Source organism: Teleopsis dalmanni, chromosome 2 (genome assembly GCF_002237135.1).
Source record: "Teleopsis dalmanni isolate 2A chromosome 2, ASM223713v2, whole genome shotgun sequence".
In the NCBI taxonomy this organism is placed as follows: Eukaryota; Metazoa; Arthropoda; class Insecta; order Diptera; family Diopsidae; genus Teleopsis; species Teleopsis dalmanni.
This window is the reverse complement of record NC_051847.1, coordinates 57,823,543-57,844,666: the sequence shown is the minus strand read 5'-3', so window position 1 is coordinate 57,844,666 and position 21,124 is coordinate 57,823,543. Positions and strand designations below refer to the sequence as shown.

At 26.9% G+C, this 21,124-nt stretch overlaps 1 protein-coding gene across 1 annotated transcript in view; it reads right to left on the bottom strand.

The window, feature by feature from the left end:
* Nucleotides 1-2,174: 2,174 nt before the first annotated feature.
* Nucleotides 2,175-21,124, bottom strand: part of LOC119674647 (ERC protein 2-like) — a 56,134-nt gene continuing 37,184 nt past the window's right edge. The window contains exon 6 of the mRNA XM_038085795.1: nucleotides 2,175-2,249. Coding sequence (XP_037941723.1) covers nucleotides 2,175-2,249 — 75 coding nt within the window. The remainder of the gene's footprint in view (nucleotides 2,250-21,124) is intronic.

The window sequence follows — 21,124 nt, the reverse complement described above, 5'->3', positions numbered from 1 at the left end:
ATTAAAAAAACAAAATTAATTTATATAATATAAAGCATATTAAAACTTAAATATTGTACTTAGACTCTATATAATATTAATTAAAAAAAATTTTATCTAAATAATTTTAAAATTAAAACTGCACTAATGAAAAATAAAATATAAATAAATTTAACTTATAGTTAACATAAAATTTTTAACATTCAAATAATTATGTAAAAATGTATATATTATGCATATATTTTTTCAAAATGTTTGTTTTTAAAAATATATTAACTTTTTTTTAATAATGAATAATATCCATAACTTACTGAAACAATGTAGTTGAATTTAATGCATATATGTACAATTTTCAAACTAAAACAAACTATATAATGTACTTAAAATTTACAAGAAATATACAATTTAATTATATATAAAAACTGAAAACGTTGTAAAAAAACATATAAATTGTTTTAAAAGAAATCATAAAGAAAAATAAAGAATTTTAACATTGTTTTTTGTCCGTCCACAATGTAAGCTTTCAAATGTTAATGAATTGGAAACAAAACTAAATTAAATAATATTTTAAATTATATTAAAAGCAAATTACAAACAAAAAAACTAAAAACAGTAATGAAATGTAAAAACAAATACAATAATTAAAAACAATATAAACTTTTAACTTTGCAAAGAAATGAATATAAAATAAAACTTGTACAAAAATAAAAAATTTAAAGAAGGATGAAAGGGTTAATGAAAGGGAAAGGAATTGAATATATATATAGAAAATGATACTGCTGGTTTAAAACTGATTTCATGGTTTTATTTCTGGTTCCTTAAAACCCAGTTTTTAAAAAAGATGCTTAAAAAAATCTAGCCACGAATATCGCTTGTTGATCTATAAGCAGCATAAAGAATAATTCTCGAATTGTCTATAACAGCATTATACAGTAGAAGAACATATATTATATATTCATTAACACAACACATTGTATTTAAATCCAATATGTTAATGAATATATAATATATGTTCTACTACTGTATAATGCTATTATAGCCAATTAGAAAATTATTCGTTATCCTCTTTATAGATCACCGGGCGGTAATCGTGGTTAGATTGTATTGAGCAGCCTTTTTAAAAACTGAATATTGAGGAACCAGAAATAAAATGATGAATAATATAGTTTTATAACAGCATTATCTCTTTCTTTATCATGCTCATGTATACCATTAACTTCAAATGATTTCAAAAAGTAGTAGAAGCAATTTATATCTGCAGAATAAACACCTTCCGCTTTGGTAGCATACATATATATGTTTTACATGTGAAAGATATATATAATAATTTAAATATATATTTATTACAACGCGTATGTGAATTGATTAACATGCCCGTAAGAAAACCCTTTCATACTTACTAAAATGGTTAAGTTGGAAATGATTGTACTTACGGTTACATTTTCTTTATATTAAACTCCTTAATATAATATATACTAATAACATATTCATTTGAATAAGTTTTGTTGTATATATATATGTATATATCCTTGTATATGTACATATAAATGTTTAGTAATATTACAGAAGAATTTTAAAGGCAGTTTATGGGAGTTAATATATATATGTGTATAGGAAAAAATAAACCGTAGTGTATGGCTGTGAATTTAATTAAATGTTTAATTAAATTTGAAGTGTAATTAATTTACATTAAGAAAGTTAGCAAGTAAAAATAGTTTATATGAAAAGCAATAATAAAGGCAATAGACATTTTGTGAAGGCAATAGACTCTGTACATCAATAACAAAGAAAACTTAATTAAAGTGAAATTGAATTAAAAAAAAAATGGAATTAAATAAAAAAATTGAATAAATTGTTAAACTATAGTTAAAATTTTATATAAAATCGTTTTTAATAAATATGAATACATCTTAAAAAACTTTCAATACACAATAAAATAAATAGACACAAACGTTTATAAAAAAATTATTCTTATAAAGATTTTATAAATTCAAGTGGTTGATTTATTATTAAAGCATCTTATATCTCATATTCATTTTTATTTCAATTATTTTCTATTCATGGTTAAATAAGAGTTTCAAATATTATTCGAGTGCATCGATATTTCGAGTGCTTTGATTTTAAATATGAGTATATTCGAAATTAAACATCATAACTTTCGAATATTTTGGAGGTGTACAAATAATACCGAACATTTAAAGTGTTTGATCCAAATGTTCGAATTTGAGCATATTTAAACCAAAACGTCGTAATGTTCGAATATTTTGTAGCTGTAAGAATAATTTCGAATTTTTAAAGTGTTTGATCCAAATTCGAATTTGATTATCTTTGAGCTGAAATATCGTTATTTCCAAATACTTTGAAACATTACTTTTAATGTTTAAAGCATATATTTGGGTAAAGTTTTCTAATACAACTATTCATCAACCGTTTTATTAATTCTTAGTCGGTTTGATTGTTTGATGAGTTGATTTATTCTCACAAAATGCAGACTGCTTTATTATGAAGTTGATGCAGAACATAATATATTTTGCTCAACGTATTATTCATTTTGAGGACAATATACCGAATATATAAAATCTGTAAAACCAAATTATATATATAAAATAGTGTTATAAATATAATTCGAGTTTAAATACAATTGTGCTGGAGTATTCAGCTGACAACGAAAAGCTCAAAAATGTTCGAACTCAATATTGTGTTCAATCATACATTGTCATGTATATTTGTAAACCAGATTTGCTGTTTGATAGCTCGAATATCTTCGAAAAGCTTTAAAATTCTCGAACATCTGATGTGTTCGAATTTGAATATATTTAAACATTTTCTTTTAACATTTTATTTAAACATTATAATTGTTATGCTCGAACCTTTTAAAGCATAAATTTAGAATGGTTATTTGCAATAAAAGGAGCTAATAAAATAAATAGAATTATATAGAATTATAGAATTATAGAATTTGAATATATTTAAACATTTTCTTTTAACATTTTATTTAAACATTATAATTGTTATGCTCGAACCTTTTAAAGCATAAATTTAGAATGGTTATTTGCAATAAAAGGAGCTAATAAAATAAATAGAATTATATGTATGGTAAAGAAAGTCTTCAACTCAATTGTTATAACAATTTAAACCTATGATGTTCTTATGTTAAATAATTATTAAATGCAAATTGTAAAAAAACGATTTCAAAGCCAATTTTCGAAGTCATAATAGATAATAGATGGTATTATAGATGGTTTTAAATGGTATATAAGTACGTTATGAGCTAAATAACCACAGAAGAAATTTTGTTTTTTTTCTGTACTATATATTTTCTTCAGTACTCATGAGATGGTACGCCTGGTTGTACAGGCCAGTCAATCTTAGCGATATTTCCCAAGAGAGATTGAGCTATTTCTTTTATTTTATTGTGTTAAATTTCGGTTACACTAATATTTGTAACTAAAACACAAGCATATAGTTCTAACACAGATTTATTACAATTTTTTCTAACGATTTTACAAACGCAACATAAAAACTCAGAATTTCGGGTGTTCCCAAAAACTATAGACCCTAGGATGAGCATTTATAAGTTCTTTCGTTAGTTCGCTTAAGGGTTTTATGCACAATAGTACCATTCGCTTTTGTGTTATCATGATCTTAAGTTTAATTCAGTTTAATTATTCCTCCTAATATCATATATGTTATACATGCATGTACATACTTATATACATACATATATGTATATGTACTGTGGTTTATAAAACCTCATTATTATGTCCAACGTACGATTAAACCAAAGCATCTGTCTGTAGTTGTTGTGGATGTTATATATAAATTCTAAATAATTGGACCATAATGCACTGTAGTCACCGTCTATAGTTTTATTATGAGTTGCGCATTAAATATTTAATTAATTTGTTCACACTGAACCGTATTTAATAATTATTATGTGATTGTAAAAGCTCCTAAACACGAAAATTTAGCAATTTCTTAATTCTGAATTAAATAAAAAAATTTAGAATTTATTATTGTAGTATATTTAAAAATATTATACCCTACAATTTTTTATTTAAATATTTCTTAGTCAAATTTTTTTATTGTTGTTAAAAATAACAAAATTAAGAAAAAAAAACACGATTTATGAGTCGTTTTTTTATGATGTTTTTAAAATTATTTATATTATTTTTTATTACTATTATTATTATTATTATTATTTTTACTTGGTTTCATTTTTGAATAATAGCAGTTCATAACATATTAACATATGTAACATATTTTTTTTATTTATTATAAATTTTTAAAACCAATTTAATTATTGTTTTTTAATTTGTATAGTTTTTTTATAGTAATAATTTTTTATTTTATTTTTATTAGTCACATTTGTTATTACTTTTTTAATTTTTATTATTTGTTTTTATTAATTTTTATCATTTTTGCTATTTACTTATTAATTTTATATTTTAATATTTTTTTATTAATTTTTATTAGTGTTTAATATTTATTTCTAAAATTAATTTTCATATATATTATTATATTATGACTATAATTATCTAATGCTAATATATTAATAAATTTCTTTTTAATTAATTTTATTATTAGTATTTTTTCTTCTTTTTTAATAATATTGTTATTCTTTGAAGTTTAATACTGAAATATGTTTTTTATTCACTCATCTTATTATTAAGAATAAATGCTGCCATCTACCTTTCATTTTTATTTAATTAATGTTTTATTTCATCCTTAATGATTTTTTTTCATACCAATTAAAATTGTTGTGTGAGGTTTTAAATCACTTGAAAGTTCTTTAAAATAAATTGGCTTTAACGCCAAATTGTAATTAAATACTTAAGTACCTTAAGCCACTTGGCATTAAAAAATTTTCAAATAAAACTTATATAAAACTTAAATAAAATAAATACATTAACATAAAATAAATTAATTAAAACTATATATATATATATATATAAAAGCAATTATAAATTCACTTAAATAATATATAAATTAAATTTGTAATAAATTAATAACTTTAAATTTTAATTAAACACCAATTGTTGAGAAATAAATAAGAATATATAAAATAAAAGAAAACTACTTAATAATATAAAAAAGTATTAAATTAGATTAAGATATGTAAAGTTTATTTACATCAAATTTTTATTAAATGAAATAAGCAAAATGTTGTGCATATATTCTATTTAAAAGATCTATTTAAGAATATACTATATACATATATTGATACATACTCTACTCGTATATCAAGAAAAAATACAACGCTGCAACTACAATACAAGTATATTTGTCGCATTAAGCAAGCGCCTATCATACTTTTATTTAAAAAAAGTATGGAGTGAAATATATTTGATTATATCCAAAGCTTTAGAATTTTCCTTATTATAATGGAGAATAAATTTTAATCTATAACATTTAAAAATATTATAAATAAAAAAACTTCAAAAATTTAAATCATAAATATTTCAAGACAAAAAAAATATTATACATAATACATAAAGTTTTGTAATTTTCTTCGACTTTAAAATTCATATCTATTAAATTTAAAAACTGTTGCAAGGAAAATATATTTCAAATTTTACTAAAATATATAAATAATATATACATATATATATATAAAATATAACTATATATATATAAGAATATATTTATAAAAATGTATATCTAAGAATATATACATAAGGGTAACTTAAATTTTAAAACAATGTCATTGATATATTAATAATCAACTGTTGCGCTATTATTAAATTTATTTGTAAAAAATTGAATACTTATATGTATACATATATTTATGTATATGTATATATATATATATATTATCAACTTAGTTAATTCTCTTCTTTTCACGTTTTTATTTTTTATAAAATAATTAAAACAATTTATTGTTAACTAATATAAAAAACTATTTTACTATTATTAAAAAGAATTATTAAGAACATATGAAATATATATAATTATATATAAAATATAATCTTTTCAGATTTCTGTATATTTGTATTTAAATCTTATAAAATATAATTATAAAAATAAAGTTTTATTAAATACTTTAGTCAACATCGAGAACCAATGTGTAAAATATTTTTTGTTATTGGAATGCATTATATAGACTCAATTATTTAGGAATTTATTTGGGCACCGTCCTTTTGAAATGGCTTTGCAAGTAACAAAACAATATATAATAACGTTGTTACACTACCATAGTATAATGTAGGACAGTCGCAGAAATTTGTGCAAATAGAGTTACATATATTACATATATAACATATATACTATATGCTTACTCTATGATATAAGAGAATATAGCTATCATTTTAGCATTTTTGAAACCATTATTATCAAACAATATATTTTTTATTAATAAAAAGATATTTATTAAAATCAATGAACATTTTATTGTTCCTAACTGTTGCTGAGAACTGGAAAGTTTACAGCTCCAATATTATCGAAATGATTTAAAGTCTGCTTAGAAAATATTATATTGATTGGACAGTACAAGCACTACTCAGAATTATGGTTGATGAAATATGGTATTGGGAAAGCTTCTTTTATCACACTGTACTAAAATATTTCTAGACTATCTACGCAATTTGGAACTGCAATATTTCTAGATTATTTAAGTAATTTGAAACCGTGATTTATAATATAAATTTCAAATGTCAATTGAAAATGTTAATGAAATTTAAAAATCAATGATAAATGTCGAAATTAAGACTTACATAGTCGTATGAATCATTGTTTAGGTGTACATCGCTTTCTCAACACTCTCTGGCTTTTTTTATGCTAATTAATTACACTTTCAAAAACTTTTTGATGTTATTTATTGACTCCAATATATATCAAAGCCTGCACCCATAAATGTAAGAAAGTAAGTTAAAGAAAACAGTTTTTAATACTTAAAGTACTTCCTCTTCCACTTCTTTGCCATTAATATTTAGTGGGGCATATGGCCGCGACAACTGATGTAATCACAGTCATTTTTTCTCTTGCCATTAACCTTTAGTGATGCATAAGGTCTGTTGTTGTTGTTGATATCATTGCATGTATAGCATGCAGCGGCAAGTTCTACATTGACTGCTTTTTTCCCGCTCTTGCAAAATGATCCTGACCAACCTTTAAGGTTCCATTTATGATGCGTGCGATGTAAATATCAGGCTTACATATCGTATGACCGATCTTTAATCACAAGACATGATAACAGTCATTTTGGTACTAATATATAACACAACTTTACTGGTATTTCATAATGTAAACACTGTCTATGATTTTTTGTAGATTACTACTTATGTGATATAGTAAATCTTAGTATATCATTAGTGTTCTTTAAGTCTTTTATTACAGAATGGGCATTCGCTAAATGCCGTAAAGGCTAAAGCTACCAGGTAGAATACCTGGGTACTAATTTCTAATCCAGTTTTACTGCCATTACACTTTAGATGGCTTATATGCTATGCTGTATATTACTAATACTGTGGCTGAGTAAGTACAACAAATATTATGTGCTTAGTTCAAATATGTTCATCGTTGGAATGAGTCTCCACTGAATCCAACGGTATTTATCTAGTAATATTCTTAAAGTTATATCAGTGTTCATAAATATCACATCTTTATTTGTTAAAATTAATCAATCAGTTCTGTGTTCTTTTCTCAGAATCCTACAAACTGTGTTGATTTTTGGTTTCCTCTTTAAGGAGTGTTAATTTGATATACCAATTCATCTTTTGTTAGAAAATTTTAATAAAGAAGTGTGTCTAATTACATATAATAAGTATGATTGAGCCTAAATAGTTAATAATGAAGTTCGTTAAATTAAGTAAAGATGAGCTAATAGTAAAGATGAGCTAATAAGTTTTTACAAGTAGGCATAACAGGATTAGTCTAAATCCAAATGGCCAATGCATATGTTTTATCTGAACAATGGAAATGCTACCTGAAAAGTGTGTCGAAAGCAGTGTGTAAAATCAAGTAGTAGAAGAGCAGGAAATAGTAAGAAGACCTCCATGCAGTTGGCAAACAGAAGGAAAGAACAATAGATTGAGGGTGCGCAAGTGCAGAAGGCTAGTGTGCGAATCTAACACAGTGTCTGGTAATTGTTAAAAATGTAAACTATCCTGCCGAGGGACAGTGTTAAGTGATGTTGTTTTTTTAAATTGTAAAACAGTGTTTATATTTTTATAAATTCTATTTGAAAATTTAAAATTGTAGCTCTTTTTATGACTGTAACTAATTCAATTAAATATCTACCGTTAAGTGTTTAGAAACATTCCTCCGTTTTGAGCACACCTTCACGTATAGATAAATATTTGTTAAAGATAAATTAACTTGTGAAGTAATTAGTAACAAATTTGTCTGTTCCCTCTGACGTTTCATGCCATACGATCCACTGTGTGCTAACTAATTGAGGCAGAGGCCGAATATTGAAGGTGCAGCTGGCGCCAAATATATCTAAATATTTTTCGTTTCAATTAATTTTGACTAAGAAAAGGATGCATATTTTTCTTTTATCAATTAAAATAAAAACTCATTTTTATCAATTTTTTTTAATTTCAGAGAAGTGTTATTAATTTATTTATCTAAAAGTAAAAGGCAGAGGAAATTTTTAACCCTTCATAATGTGTCGATGTACCGAACGTCTTTCTAAAGAGAAATTGCCGGCTGGTTCTATTATTGTTACCTGCACAAATTTTATCCTGCAGCCGTTGGCATAGATACTTGATAACTTGTTCATCTGTTAAAAAGGCTATTTGGAACCTTAAACTGCCGCAAGTGGAAAATAAATTCGACGGTCTTATCTTATTTTTCTATTTTTTTGTTTTTGACAGAAAAATTGAATAACCAATTTAGAAACTAAGTTTCAATTTGCGTTTTTTATGATGTGAAAAATAATTTTCTCAAATAAAATTTCTTGTGTGGCTACACATTTTCTTGTGTGTGTTTCTCTATCCATCCATTTGTCTGTCTATTTGTTTGTCTATTTGTATCTATCTTAATCAGTTAACGCAATCTATTTTAGGTAAATTAACACATTTCGCTAACAATGCCAGTTGCTAATGAATGGACAGGTGAGTTTGCTATGCAGGGTGATGTTGCACTCGGCGTACTATTCCAGTTGCACCTCTACTGATTCCAATGGGTGCTGATCAATATGTTGTTTATTATTGTTTATAGAAAAATACATAGTTTAATATTAAATTTTTTAAGTAACAAAAATAAACATTTTGTTGCTAAGAAAATGAACTACTCCTTTAAAAAAAAATAATTCTATACAAGTTTCTTAGATTCCAAGTCGATTTTCATGTTATTAAATAAAACAACAACAATTGCAATTGTTTACAAATAAACAGATCAAAAAAAAAAAAACAAAAAATATATAAAATGTACAAACAAATATCTCAAATTACACATTTTCAATACATTGCCCTCGGAGCCAGCCACTTTGCCTGCTGAAAAGAATTAACCTAATTTTTCACAGAGGCTAAATATCAAAATTCATGAAAATAAAAAATAAGATACAAAATTGTAGTATATAAAAAAAAAATAAAAAAATAATAAAAAAAATAATAAAAAAAATAAAAGAAAATACTAAAATTGAAAAATAATGTCGCTGCAAATTTATATTAAAAAATTGCGCAAAATAAGATTTATCTCTTCCGCTGTGCCAGGAAATAAGTTTTATGGATACCATCGCTCCCATAGAAATACAATAGCTCGAAATAATAGCATCGAAAGTTTTTGATAATAATCAGTGACATAGACAACAATGGCAGGGAATGAATAGGTTCCAATTAAATAAAGATTTTATAGTTTTGTTTAATTACAAGTAGAGCAGGAAAGAGCGTATTTGTGTGTGAATATCGAATGTCAATGGTGCAATTTAGAGAAAAAAAATGACTAACGGCTTCACGGCTTTAGTACGGTAAATAAAAATAACAAGGTTCTCGAATTACGCCCACAAAACAAACAATTTATAAGAATAATAAGGAATGAATTCTATATTCGTTTATGCAGTATTGACAATATTTCTCTATTGGAGTGGGTGTCTTAATTTCATCTTAATTATTTTTCATATCTTCCTCCTTTTATAGTTGCTTAATGTTCAGATATTAATGGAAAATCTGAATAATAATCAAATTATTTCTTCCTGATAGCCGGCATACTATGATATATACTACAATCGATTTTAATTTCAACAGAAGAATGAATAATTTTTGAAATTTTTCTTTCTGGCAGTCTACATATACTATGATGCATACTAATTACAATCTATTTAAATTTAAACAGAAGAATGAATATTGTTATCACAATTTTTCTTCCCGGTAATCCGGATACTATAATTGTTTTGAATTTGAATACCATGTGATTAAAATGTTATTTTAAATAGCACTAAGTAATCCATTACTCGTTGGTTGGTTAATTTCAGTTGTGGCAGAGATTAGTCTTTTGTAAGTTCTCCACATAGACGTAGTTTAGTTGCTAGATAACATACTTGGATATCAGACTTTAAGTTTGAAAACCAGCTTACTCGATTGTCAAAGGAGTTTTTGTTTTAGGAGATCTTTATGTTATATTTAAAGTGCTAAGTCCTTTTTATTGTTTGAAGAAATATTGTAACTCTCGAAAAATTTTAATGAAAATTCGAATCCGAATGTAGCTTCAAAAAGTGGAAAACAACAGATAACATTCGTTAAAAACCACAAAGTTTTTTAAATAAGTCTCTTAGAATTATCTAACGTATCTTTTAGCCGCGCATAATTTTCGATGACAATCTATTGAACTTAACCAATTTGTGGGTGGGGCAAATCCTGGAATTCGAAAGACAGCAAATCAATTGGGTCGACCCATGCAAACATGGTTACCATTCCTATCGTAGAAATGAAGCCCATATTGCCGTCTGTATAAAATATGCTTGTGCAAAGTTTGGCACTCGCGAAATATATCAATAAGAATACTAATTGAAATTCTTAATAACAGTTGTACTCTACGTTTTCAATAAGTGAAAAGTTGCAGATAACATCTGCTTTTTTTATTGATATGGGATATGGCACTGTGACCGTCGGGTTTATGGTTCCCTCTTCCGGCCTTAGAGTATGTCTGCAAGCTTCGTTAAAGAGTAGTAACAGAATATATATATATATTAATATATATATATATATATATTATATATTCCCAGCAGTCTATTCGCGCAGGGAATTCTAACAGCACATGTGTGACTGACTCTTCATTCTCTTCGCAAAATCTACAGTTTGCATTCGTATATATGCCCAGACTCGTAAGATGGTATTTAAGTTTACAGTGCCCTGTTAAGATTCCTGTGATTATTTTAAGTTTTTTCTTTTCTTTTGAGATTTTTGAAATCCTGGTATCTGCTGTTGTTATGGGTACCAATAAACTTAAATTTTAAAAACTAAATTTACTTAAATGTGTTCTACTATATATTAGCTGTTTGTTGTATTATACTACTGTTTCTTTCAATTTAAAGCCGAGAACAACTCCAGATCTAAAAATCTTTGTGTTAATAAGTAATGATTCTCACTTCAGCTATCAGTTGGATAGCAGGAATACAGTATAGAATGTAGTATACGAAAACTGAACTCAAAGTATTGTGACCATAACTGAAGAACTGAACTGAAAGAACTGAAGAAAGTGTGATCATATTCTTGATGGTGATTACTAAAACTAAATTTTTTTAAAAGTGTGTCGAATATCATCAGGCAGGTTTCGTTTATATATATTGGTCGAAGGTTAATAACTTATTTAAATAAACTTTCTTATAAAGCAAACAACAGCCCTCGGAAATGGACTGACGAAATCTGTTTAACGATTCCATAATATTGTTATAGCACATTGGTTAACATATAAAGTTCGAATTGCACAGAAACTAACAGGTGTAGTACTGATATGCCAGTGCTTTGAGATATTTAATGGATAGGGTGAAGTATTTTACAAAAAAGGAATTGTGAATTTGATTACTGAGATATGGTCACCTTAATCTATAAATATGTAATAAGGCAACCTTATTGATAATGAAGGTAAGTAATATCTTACCACTATTTTAATACATGTAAATTTAGTCTGTAAGAAATTATTTAATAAAGAACATTATATTTATAAAGCACTTGATTGTTCTTAATGGAATTCAATGTATAAGTCTAATGCTGAGCTTTTTCCTAGTGCATTTGTGCACTTTTACTCTTTGATAGCTGGGGGGTTTCTTCCGAGACCCACCCATCTCACTGACTAATTTGTGTATTCCTCATAAGCTTCGTGATTATTCAATGACTGACTTAATGATCTGCGTACCATTCGGTCTGCTTAGTGATTACTCTGAGATTAGATAGTGCTAAGTAGGGTAGCCTGTCGGTTTTCACATATATATGATGTATAAGTATATGCATTTTCTTGCACTGAGAGAGTTATAATTTGGTTCTATAATCATATTTTAATACATATTAAGACTTTTTTGGGGTTTGACAATTTTTACAATTGTGTTAGTTATTATACTCGTAATAATCTGAACAATCGTGAAAATTAAAACTAATTACAATAGTCAAGTACACTAAAGTGTATATCATCACAACGTTATTTGTCAAACTAATCACATTGTCACTATAAATGTTAATAATTTCATGATTATTATGGCTTTTTGAAAAGTTTTCATTATAAATAAATTTGACGTTGACATCAAAATTTTTATTTTATGACTAATTTGAACATAAAATTCATAAATCAAATTGAATAATTGTTGAATGTGAAACTGAGCGAATCGTCGTGAATCGTCGCGACAAAAATAGTTTACAAAATGAAGTTTTTTTTCAAAATTGAAAATAAACATTTTCCATTTACTAATAATTGCATACATCATATTTTTCTTATTAGCTCGAAACTGAATATTTTTTGTTCATATTTGTTTATTGTTTAAAGTTTGTTTTATAAACAAATTTGTTCGCATTTAGAGTGGCTGACAAAGCGATTGTTTTCTCAACTAAACTATTTGGAAAATATTTGCTCTTCTTTGTATTGAGACAAAGCTAATTTACTTTTTAACATTTAAAGGTTAATTTAGTAAAATAAATAGATATATAGATTTATCTAAACATTTGTCTAACAGAAGATTTAAGTAAAAAACTTTATGTTTTTAAATATCAAACAAGAAATAAAAAATTTAATAACGGCCAATATGTGGGTAATCGCAATTAAAATCAAATAAATTTATTGCTACTTGTAGATACACTCGTAACTCATAAAGTATCTTAAGTGTGTGTTAGATTTATTTATTGTCTGGTTAAACCTCTTTGAATCGCATTAAAATCTTTATTCGCAATAAATCAAATAAATTCTACAAATTTGTTGTCTCCATTCGTATATGAGGCTATTAAATTTTCTAACATTAAATTTCATTGAGAAGTAAAAAGACTTGCGAGCACCTGTCCACTTGTCAGTTTCGATAAATGGCAACTCTTTGAGATATAATGTAATTTTAATTAATTAAGTCTAACGAAGTTGTAGAATTAGTTTTGTAAGTCATTTGTTAAAAAAATTATAATAAATCTTTTCTAATTAATATTATACAAATTGTTTGCGCACTCACGTCATTCTTCAATGAATGAAATCTTAATTAAATTACAATTATTTTTATTCAATTGACTTCTAAGAATTATAAAATAATTAGTTTACTCTAATTAAAGATGACTTCAATATTTTCTCAGTACATGGCACTAAGCAGAAGATATATTAGTGAGATAAAGTTATAAACAAATAATATGAACATAAAAAAGAATCGGAAAGTATATCTATATGCTGGCTCAATGTATAATGTGATCATTATTAGGGCTATGTTATGTAGAGTTTCATGGGTTGGTCAAAATTGGCTCTTTTGGACAACGAAGAAAATGCATGTTATGCAGAGTGTCACAGAAATTGTAATAATTTGCTACAAATATTGGCATTTATTACTGAACAATATTGCTTTGCATAAGTGACGAGATACATTGAGCCCTGATTATCATGACCAAATTTGAACCGATATATTGTTTTTTTTCTAACTCTCAATTTCATAATTTACATTGAAAACAACAATTTTGCACATGAAGAGTCCATGATACTTTACACAACATGGTCCTGACGAAGTATGTGTTCGAATTCAAGAAACAAGAACACCTCACTAACATTTTGGTTAATAATTATTTATTTATTAATGGATTTAAACAAGTTGAGCAATGAAGTATGCTTTAATAGCATTTTTAATTTTTGATTTAAGTATTTCACTATAGGATTTTGTTTCTTTAAAAAAATTTTTTATATAGAATTCAGTTAAACTTTACCTAAGATGAAGGATAGTTTCACTAATCAATAAAACACACTTTCGAGCAACATCACTTGATTGCAATTTGCAACTAAAATGGTCCAATATATGTATATATATATATATATAAAGTTATATATATATATATGTGTGTTGGCTGCAGTTATTTGAGTATTAAAGCAACAATCTGTACATCCTCATAGTCGACAAAGTCACGTTTACTTCAGGCTTTCAATTCGCAGGTGCAACGTAATAAATTTTCGAATCTCAGCTACTGAAACCAATAAGCCAATAAATTTTAAACAATATTTGATCTAATCGACACCGTGTTTGTGCCTAATAACAAATTTAATGCATCTATCATTATTTCGCTATTTAATTGACTGTAACGGGCTGTGACGAGGGTATGAAAACAAATTCGACAACAAAATGTTCGCTCACATTTCCAATAATAAAAAATAAAAAACTGCAAAAAATGTGATATTTGCTATTTTACGATACTTGCATGTGTTGTATTATCATTTCATGCTTGTTGATTAAATTGCAATAAATCTCTGTAAAATAATCACAATGACGGCTTAAAACCTCATTATTACATTCAGTAGTCACGCCGATTTGTACTCATACGCTATGCAGAATTGTGGGATTAGGTTCGGCTTGGTTCGCCTAAAATCAGACTCACTCAGTTAATCACAAGCCTGCTCTTTCTCTAAGTAAAAATTATTCAAATAATATGCAAATTAAATTCAAACAAACATGAAAAAGACATTTTAAGTCAATTATTGGTATAATTATTCCAACAAATCACAGCCGGTAGCTGAAGTAGCTGCAGCAGTAACGACGGCAACACCAACAGCCGAAAGTATCTGAAGTTACAAGTAATCTCGATGCTGTGGCTAAGATGCTCTGCCGTTGTCGTTATGCAAACGAATATGTGTTTTATTGTTGTATTATGGCCAATAACTATTTTCTAATAGTATTTCGATAAGATATTGCATAATAAATTAAAAATTAAATTACTCAAGAGCGTTGATGATGTGAGTTCCGTGGGGAATTTAACATAATCTTTCCTTCTTATATTATAGTGGTCAGCTAGTGCAGTAACTATAGACTACCATTCAATCGTCACCTCTTAATATTGAATTTAAAATTAATTTAAAATTGTAATTATTTTTTTTTTGTTCAGAGAATCAAAAAATTCAGTATAAAAGATACTTTCTTTATTGTACTCAACATTTTCGAAGATTTTATTAATTCCACAAATAGGTCAAACACGTCACTTTGCATTTGACGGATGGGAAAATCATGAAAGTTTATTTGAATAGCTTTTATAAAATTCTATTATAAATTATTTTAATTATTTTTGTTTGTTTTCTTTTAAATTAAAAATTTGAATTTCATTTTCTTTGTAATCAATGAAACTTTTTAAAATCTTATTAGCATATAAATGATATTTTCTTCACCTTTTTAAAGTGTGTGCTTTTGGAAAAGCTATTAAGAAGTCTTATAGGTATTCATGATTTTTCTTTTCATGAAAATTAGAGACAAAAAATAGTTTATTGCTAAAAAACCTTAATTGATTTATTTACTAAAAAAGCATTTGGTGACAAAAAATAGTTTATAATTCTTAATAATAATTATAATAATTATAATCCTTATAGTCCTTATAATTTCTTAATTAATTATTTAAAGATATATATCCTATTTAAAAAGTGTGACTTGTTACTATTCTTTTCATACTATAAAGAAAAACTTTCCTTTACTTTACTCTTTCTATATCAGAATATATATTCCGTTACTCTGATATAACATAGTATGTGAAGTGATACCCCCGCACAGATGACAACCACATTCAGTAACTGAGTGTGGTTTGCATGTAAAACATGGAACGATTTTAAGGCAGCCACAAAGGTAACAAAGGAAGCTGATTAAACTTCGTGGAATTATAGATATTTTTGTAGTTGATCTTTGTAGTTATTAACATAACATAACATAATTCATACAACAATGAAAAGGGCAAAAAAAAACGTAAACGTCTTAATTTGCGAGTGAAATTTGTGGCATGATGAATACTAAGCCAAATATACTGGCAGCACAACTCAAATAGATTTTATTCCTTAACATTATTATTTTCTTCATACTGCATCACATCAAAGTATGAGCCAGACCCAGATACTGGCAGCGCTACTCCAATAGATTTTAGTCTTTAACATTAACATTGGGTTTACAAAGCATAAGCCAGACCTAGATAATGTAAAGATGTTATACCAAGAATATTCGGACAGTAAACTACTAGAGGCTTTCAAAGACCACTGTTGATGAATATTGGTATATAATTAAAATAGCTTATGATCAAGAATTTATTTAATCAACAACTAAAAAAGTTTTTAGATTTGACAGTTTACTCACTATTAAATCTAAACTACGTATTTATTTAAATATTAATTTTAGAAGAAACCATGAAGCATTTTCTCTCTGACTGTTCAGCTTGGCTACCAGAAGAAGTACTTTTTTGGTATTTGAAAATTTTCTATTATATTTAAACGACGTATTTGTTTAAATATTAATTGTAGAAATTGTGGAAACTCACAGGAAAAGAAACAATCAAGTATTTTTCTCTCTGACTGTCCAGCTTTGGCTTTCAAAAGAAACAGATTTTCGGGAAGTACTTTTTTGACAGTTTGCTAAACTGTTCATCGGTAAGGCAAAAAGATATGTTAAATTACCTAAGTTCAACGGGATTGTTGTAGGTTTACTTTGTTTTAGGTTTCTTGTGCTAGCCTGCTACTGCAAACAACTAATACAAGAACAGAGGTTGTTCATATATATATAGCTGAGCTAATAAACCAAGACCCAATGCAAAAAACTTTCATTAGTTAAAGTAAGAAACTACAGAACATATCATTAGCTAATTCAAATATGACAAAGAATTGTTTACTGTTAAATTGTCATTAAGTAGAATTAAATTAAAATCATAAAGTATATATTTAATTCCTATCAATATCTTTTATAAATTTTATGTCAAATAAAATATTTTTTTCTCATTATTTTTTATTATCTTTATTTACATTAAGCTAATTACCAAACGGAAATAAAGGAAAAAGTCAATAAACAGTTACAACGTCAAATTCTAGTTATAACTCAGACTTAAGACAGAAAACTAACATTTTTTCTATCTGTCAAAACATTTTTACTGTACAAACAAAAATACTCTAAAAAAAATAAACACAAAAGTGCTTGCCACCAATTTACGCGTAAATTCCTTGAGAGTCAGTGAAGTAAAGTATCTTAAGTGTGCTCACTTGAAGCACTACTCACTGACGAGGTTTTCATGCACTTCGCAACCTAAGCCGTGATTAATGACATCAAGACTCTTCATGGCTCTTCATCAATCACTTAACGAGTGTGATCAATTGTAAACAAACCAAATTAAGCATTTGATATTTCTCCAACTGTAATGTGGCAATTAAGCCGTATTAACGCGATCTCAAATTAAGATATCCGAGTGTATCTGGCATCTAACACACAGCAGCGCACAGTCTTCAGATACTATAAGTGCGTAAGATTGTGCGCGATGCTTTGTTCGTTGTTTGGTTAGTCGGTTGTTTGGTCTTCATTGGGTTCGTGGTTGTGCGTGGGTTCGGCTTAAGCTGCTTAGCATTTATTGACAAATTAGTATTGAATTTGGTTCCGACTTTGACACTTCTTAATGGCGCTAAGTATAAATTATGATTTTTGTGGATTTACAAAAAAAAATTTTTTAAAACATTTTCAATATTTGTTTTTTTCTTATTATATTGTATTGTGCACTAAGTGACTTCTCTTGATCAATTTGGAAATTGATATTATTATTAATCTGTCAACAATATTAAGGCGAATATAGTCATTTAATAGAAATCCAATAATATTACTTCCCGTTTTTATGAGAAAGTTACTCATAAGAGATAAATTTTCATAATACATACTGACTTTTGAATATGTATATTAATATTTTTAAAATATTGTTGCTATATCACGTTATAGAAAATACATTATTATAATATTAGAAATATTATATTGACCAAATTTTAAACTTTTCTTTAGTTTTTTCAGTTTAGCTCGCCATGACAGACGTGGATTGTCCGTAGCCGCATCAAGTAGTCTTCGCCAGCCAGCCCAATCAATGGCTTGCTGTCGCCAGTTGGTAGTACAAAGCACCTCCAAATCGTTGATCATCTGGTCCTTATACCAAATATGCGGACATCTTCTACCGCGCTTCCACCAACGGGTACCGAATAAAACACCTTTCTAGCCGAAGTACTTTCTTCCATTCGTACGACATGACCAAGCAAGCGAAGCCGCGTTGTCAATATCGCGGTATCGCCGCGGCCGTTACAGCTCACTGTTTCATCTTATTCGGTATTTGTTGCCAAGATCTTCAAAAGAATTTTTCTCTCGAATAATCCTAATGCCTTCTCATCACTGCTAGTAATTGTCCAGGCTTCTCCCCCATACAAAAGGAAAAGCATGATAAGAGACTTGTAGATCATGGTTTTTGTTTATCGAAAGAGGTTTTCATTTCTCAATTGAGAGAGAAAGAAAATTGCTGGGAAAAATGCGAGATAGATCCAATATTTTTTCTATATTTTTATTTGCAATCTATGCTATGAGATTTATTAATTAAGATATAACAAAAACTCACAAAAACTTAGTAATTATATTCACAGTGTGAAATGATCCTTTGAGCTTAACTGCTTTACAACTAAATGAGTTCTATTCTAATTAAAGTTTTAAAAGCCATTTAAAGTTAAGGACTTTACTAGTTACTTTATTTCAGCTTACCTAGCTGACAATTTAATAAATTTTATCCTAATTAAAGTTCTAAAACCTATGAAAAAAGTACTATGTTTTAGTTTTTCTGTTTCAATGCAAGTATCATTATATTAACCTATTCAGATATGTGTTAGATAATTTCTTAAATTCAAATTTTTTAAATGGAATGTTGAGGTCACTTTTGTTAGCCGTAACTATAATATGCACTTCATAGGTCCCTTTTAGTATGGATTGTAGAGTTATGTTGGCAAACGACTTCAATAGTCATTGGCGTAAGTTCTTAACTTACAAAAAATATCACAATTTAGAAAAGTATGAATATCTGAATAAAAAATAATTTTTATTTATTTTTACTTATTCATTTTTTCCATTCACATCAGATCTTAAATCAATCTAATAACAACATTTTTGATTCAAATTTTTTAATGCTGACATCTGAGTTGAATAAAATCTCTGCAATGCAATATGTAATCAAGATTTATTCGAAGCCTTTTATAGTATTGGAATAGCCGTTGCCGTTTAAATAGACTGTATGATAGTTCCATTGATTAATCTATTTAAACGTCAACAGCACTTTTTTTTATAAATATCCACATATTCATTTTCAAGGATGGCATATCAGATGCGAAAAAAAATTGGTGCCCTTTGAGATACGATTTTAATAATGAGAAATCAGGTGCATGTAGAAGTTTTTGATTTTATAAAATTGGATGGATTGCAAGACTTGGTCGATCCTAGTGTTTGTTGCATTTCTAAAAGCTAAATTGCTAATTTAATTGACAATTCCATGATATTATTCTAGTGTCCTCTGGCTACAGTCCAAAGCATACATACGTAAGATATAACAGCTTTTTGAAAATGTTTACTAATAATGAGAAATCAGGTGCATGTAGAAGTTTTTGATTTTATAAAATTGGATGGATTGCAAGACTTGGTCGATCCTAGTGTTTGTTGCATTTCTAAAAGCACTAAATTGCTAATTTAATTGACAATTCCATGATATTATTCTAGTGTCCTCTGGCTACAGTCCAAAGCATACATACGTAAGATATAACAGCTTTTTGAAAATGTTTACTAATAAGCTTATTGGATGATAAAATTCTATTTTTGGGTTTACTATAATATAAATAATCTATTTCACCTGGATCTGAGGATCTAATCTATAAGAATTGATTAATCAGATTTTTAGATTAAACTACATCTAAAACTACAAGTAGAATTAATTACTTAAAAAAAAAAAGAGACAATTATTTTTTTGCAAATATGTAAAAAAATATGTTGACTTATCTGACTTAACTAAAAAAAGGTACATAAATTGCAATATTTTGAAATGTTTACGGAATCCCAATTACAAACATTATTTCGAAAACATGCTAAGAATATGGTAAAAAATAGTGTTATTTTATAGCACAATAATGCTTTATTATCATTATGCAAAATATATAGATATAAGGTTTTTTTTTGAAGTACTTGCTTGAATTATTTTTATATTGAGTAAATTATTAGTTGCGCATAATAGAGAGAAAAAGTCTGTGTATTCAAAAATAATGATAAGGGGCAGTTGCTCAAATATAACCGTACGATCTTGTGAAAAATTTCTAATCTTATTTAATATTAAACCAACAGAGTGAATGCTCATTTCAAATTCACTACAACGAGAAGATAGAAAAAGTTATAAATAACTAAACCGTTATAAGATACATCGGATCCCGAAGAATAAGGTTGGGTTGATGTGGTCACGGTTGCCACTTGAAAATTTTTTCCTGTACCAAAATTGGTTTGAAAAGGTACCATTTCTGTAAAAAAAGGTCCAAAATTTTTTTGGACCTTTTTATTTTTTCGTTCTGTGTTTTTCATAGTGTTATAAATGAACAAAATATAAAATAGTGCAAAGTTGCATTTATAAAAAAATTAATTGGAAATATCCACAATAAAGTTGGGTCGTCAAAAATGTACCATTTGTTGAACATGAGTACCAAACGAAAAAAAAAGTACCAATTTTGGTACTAAAGTACCATAAGTGGCAACCGTGGCTGT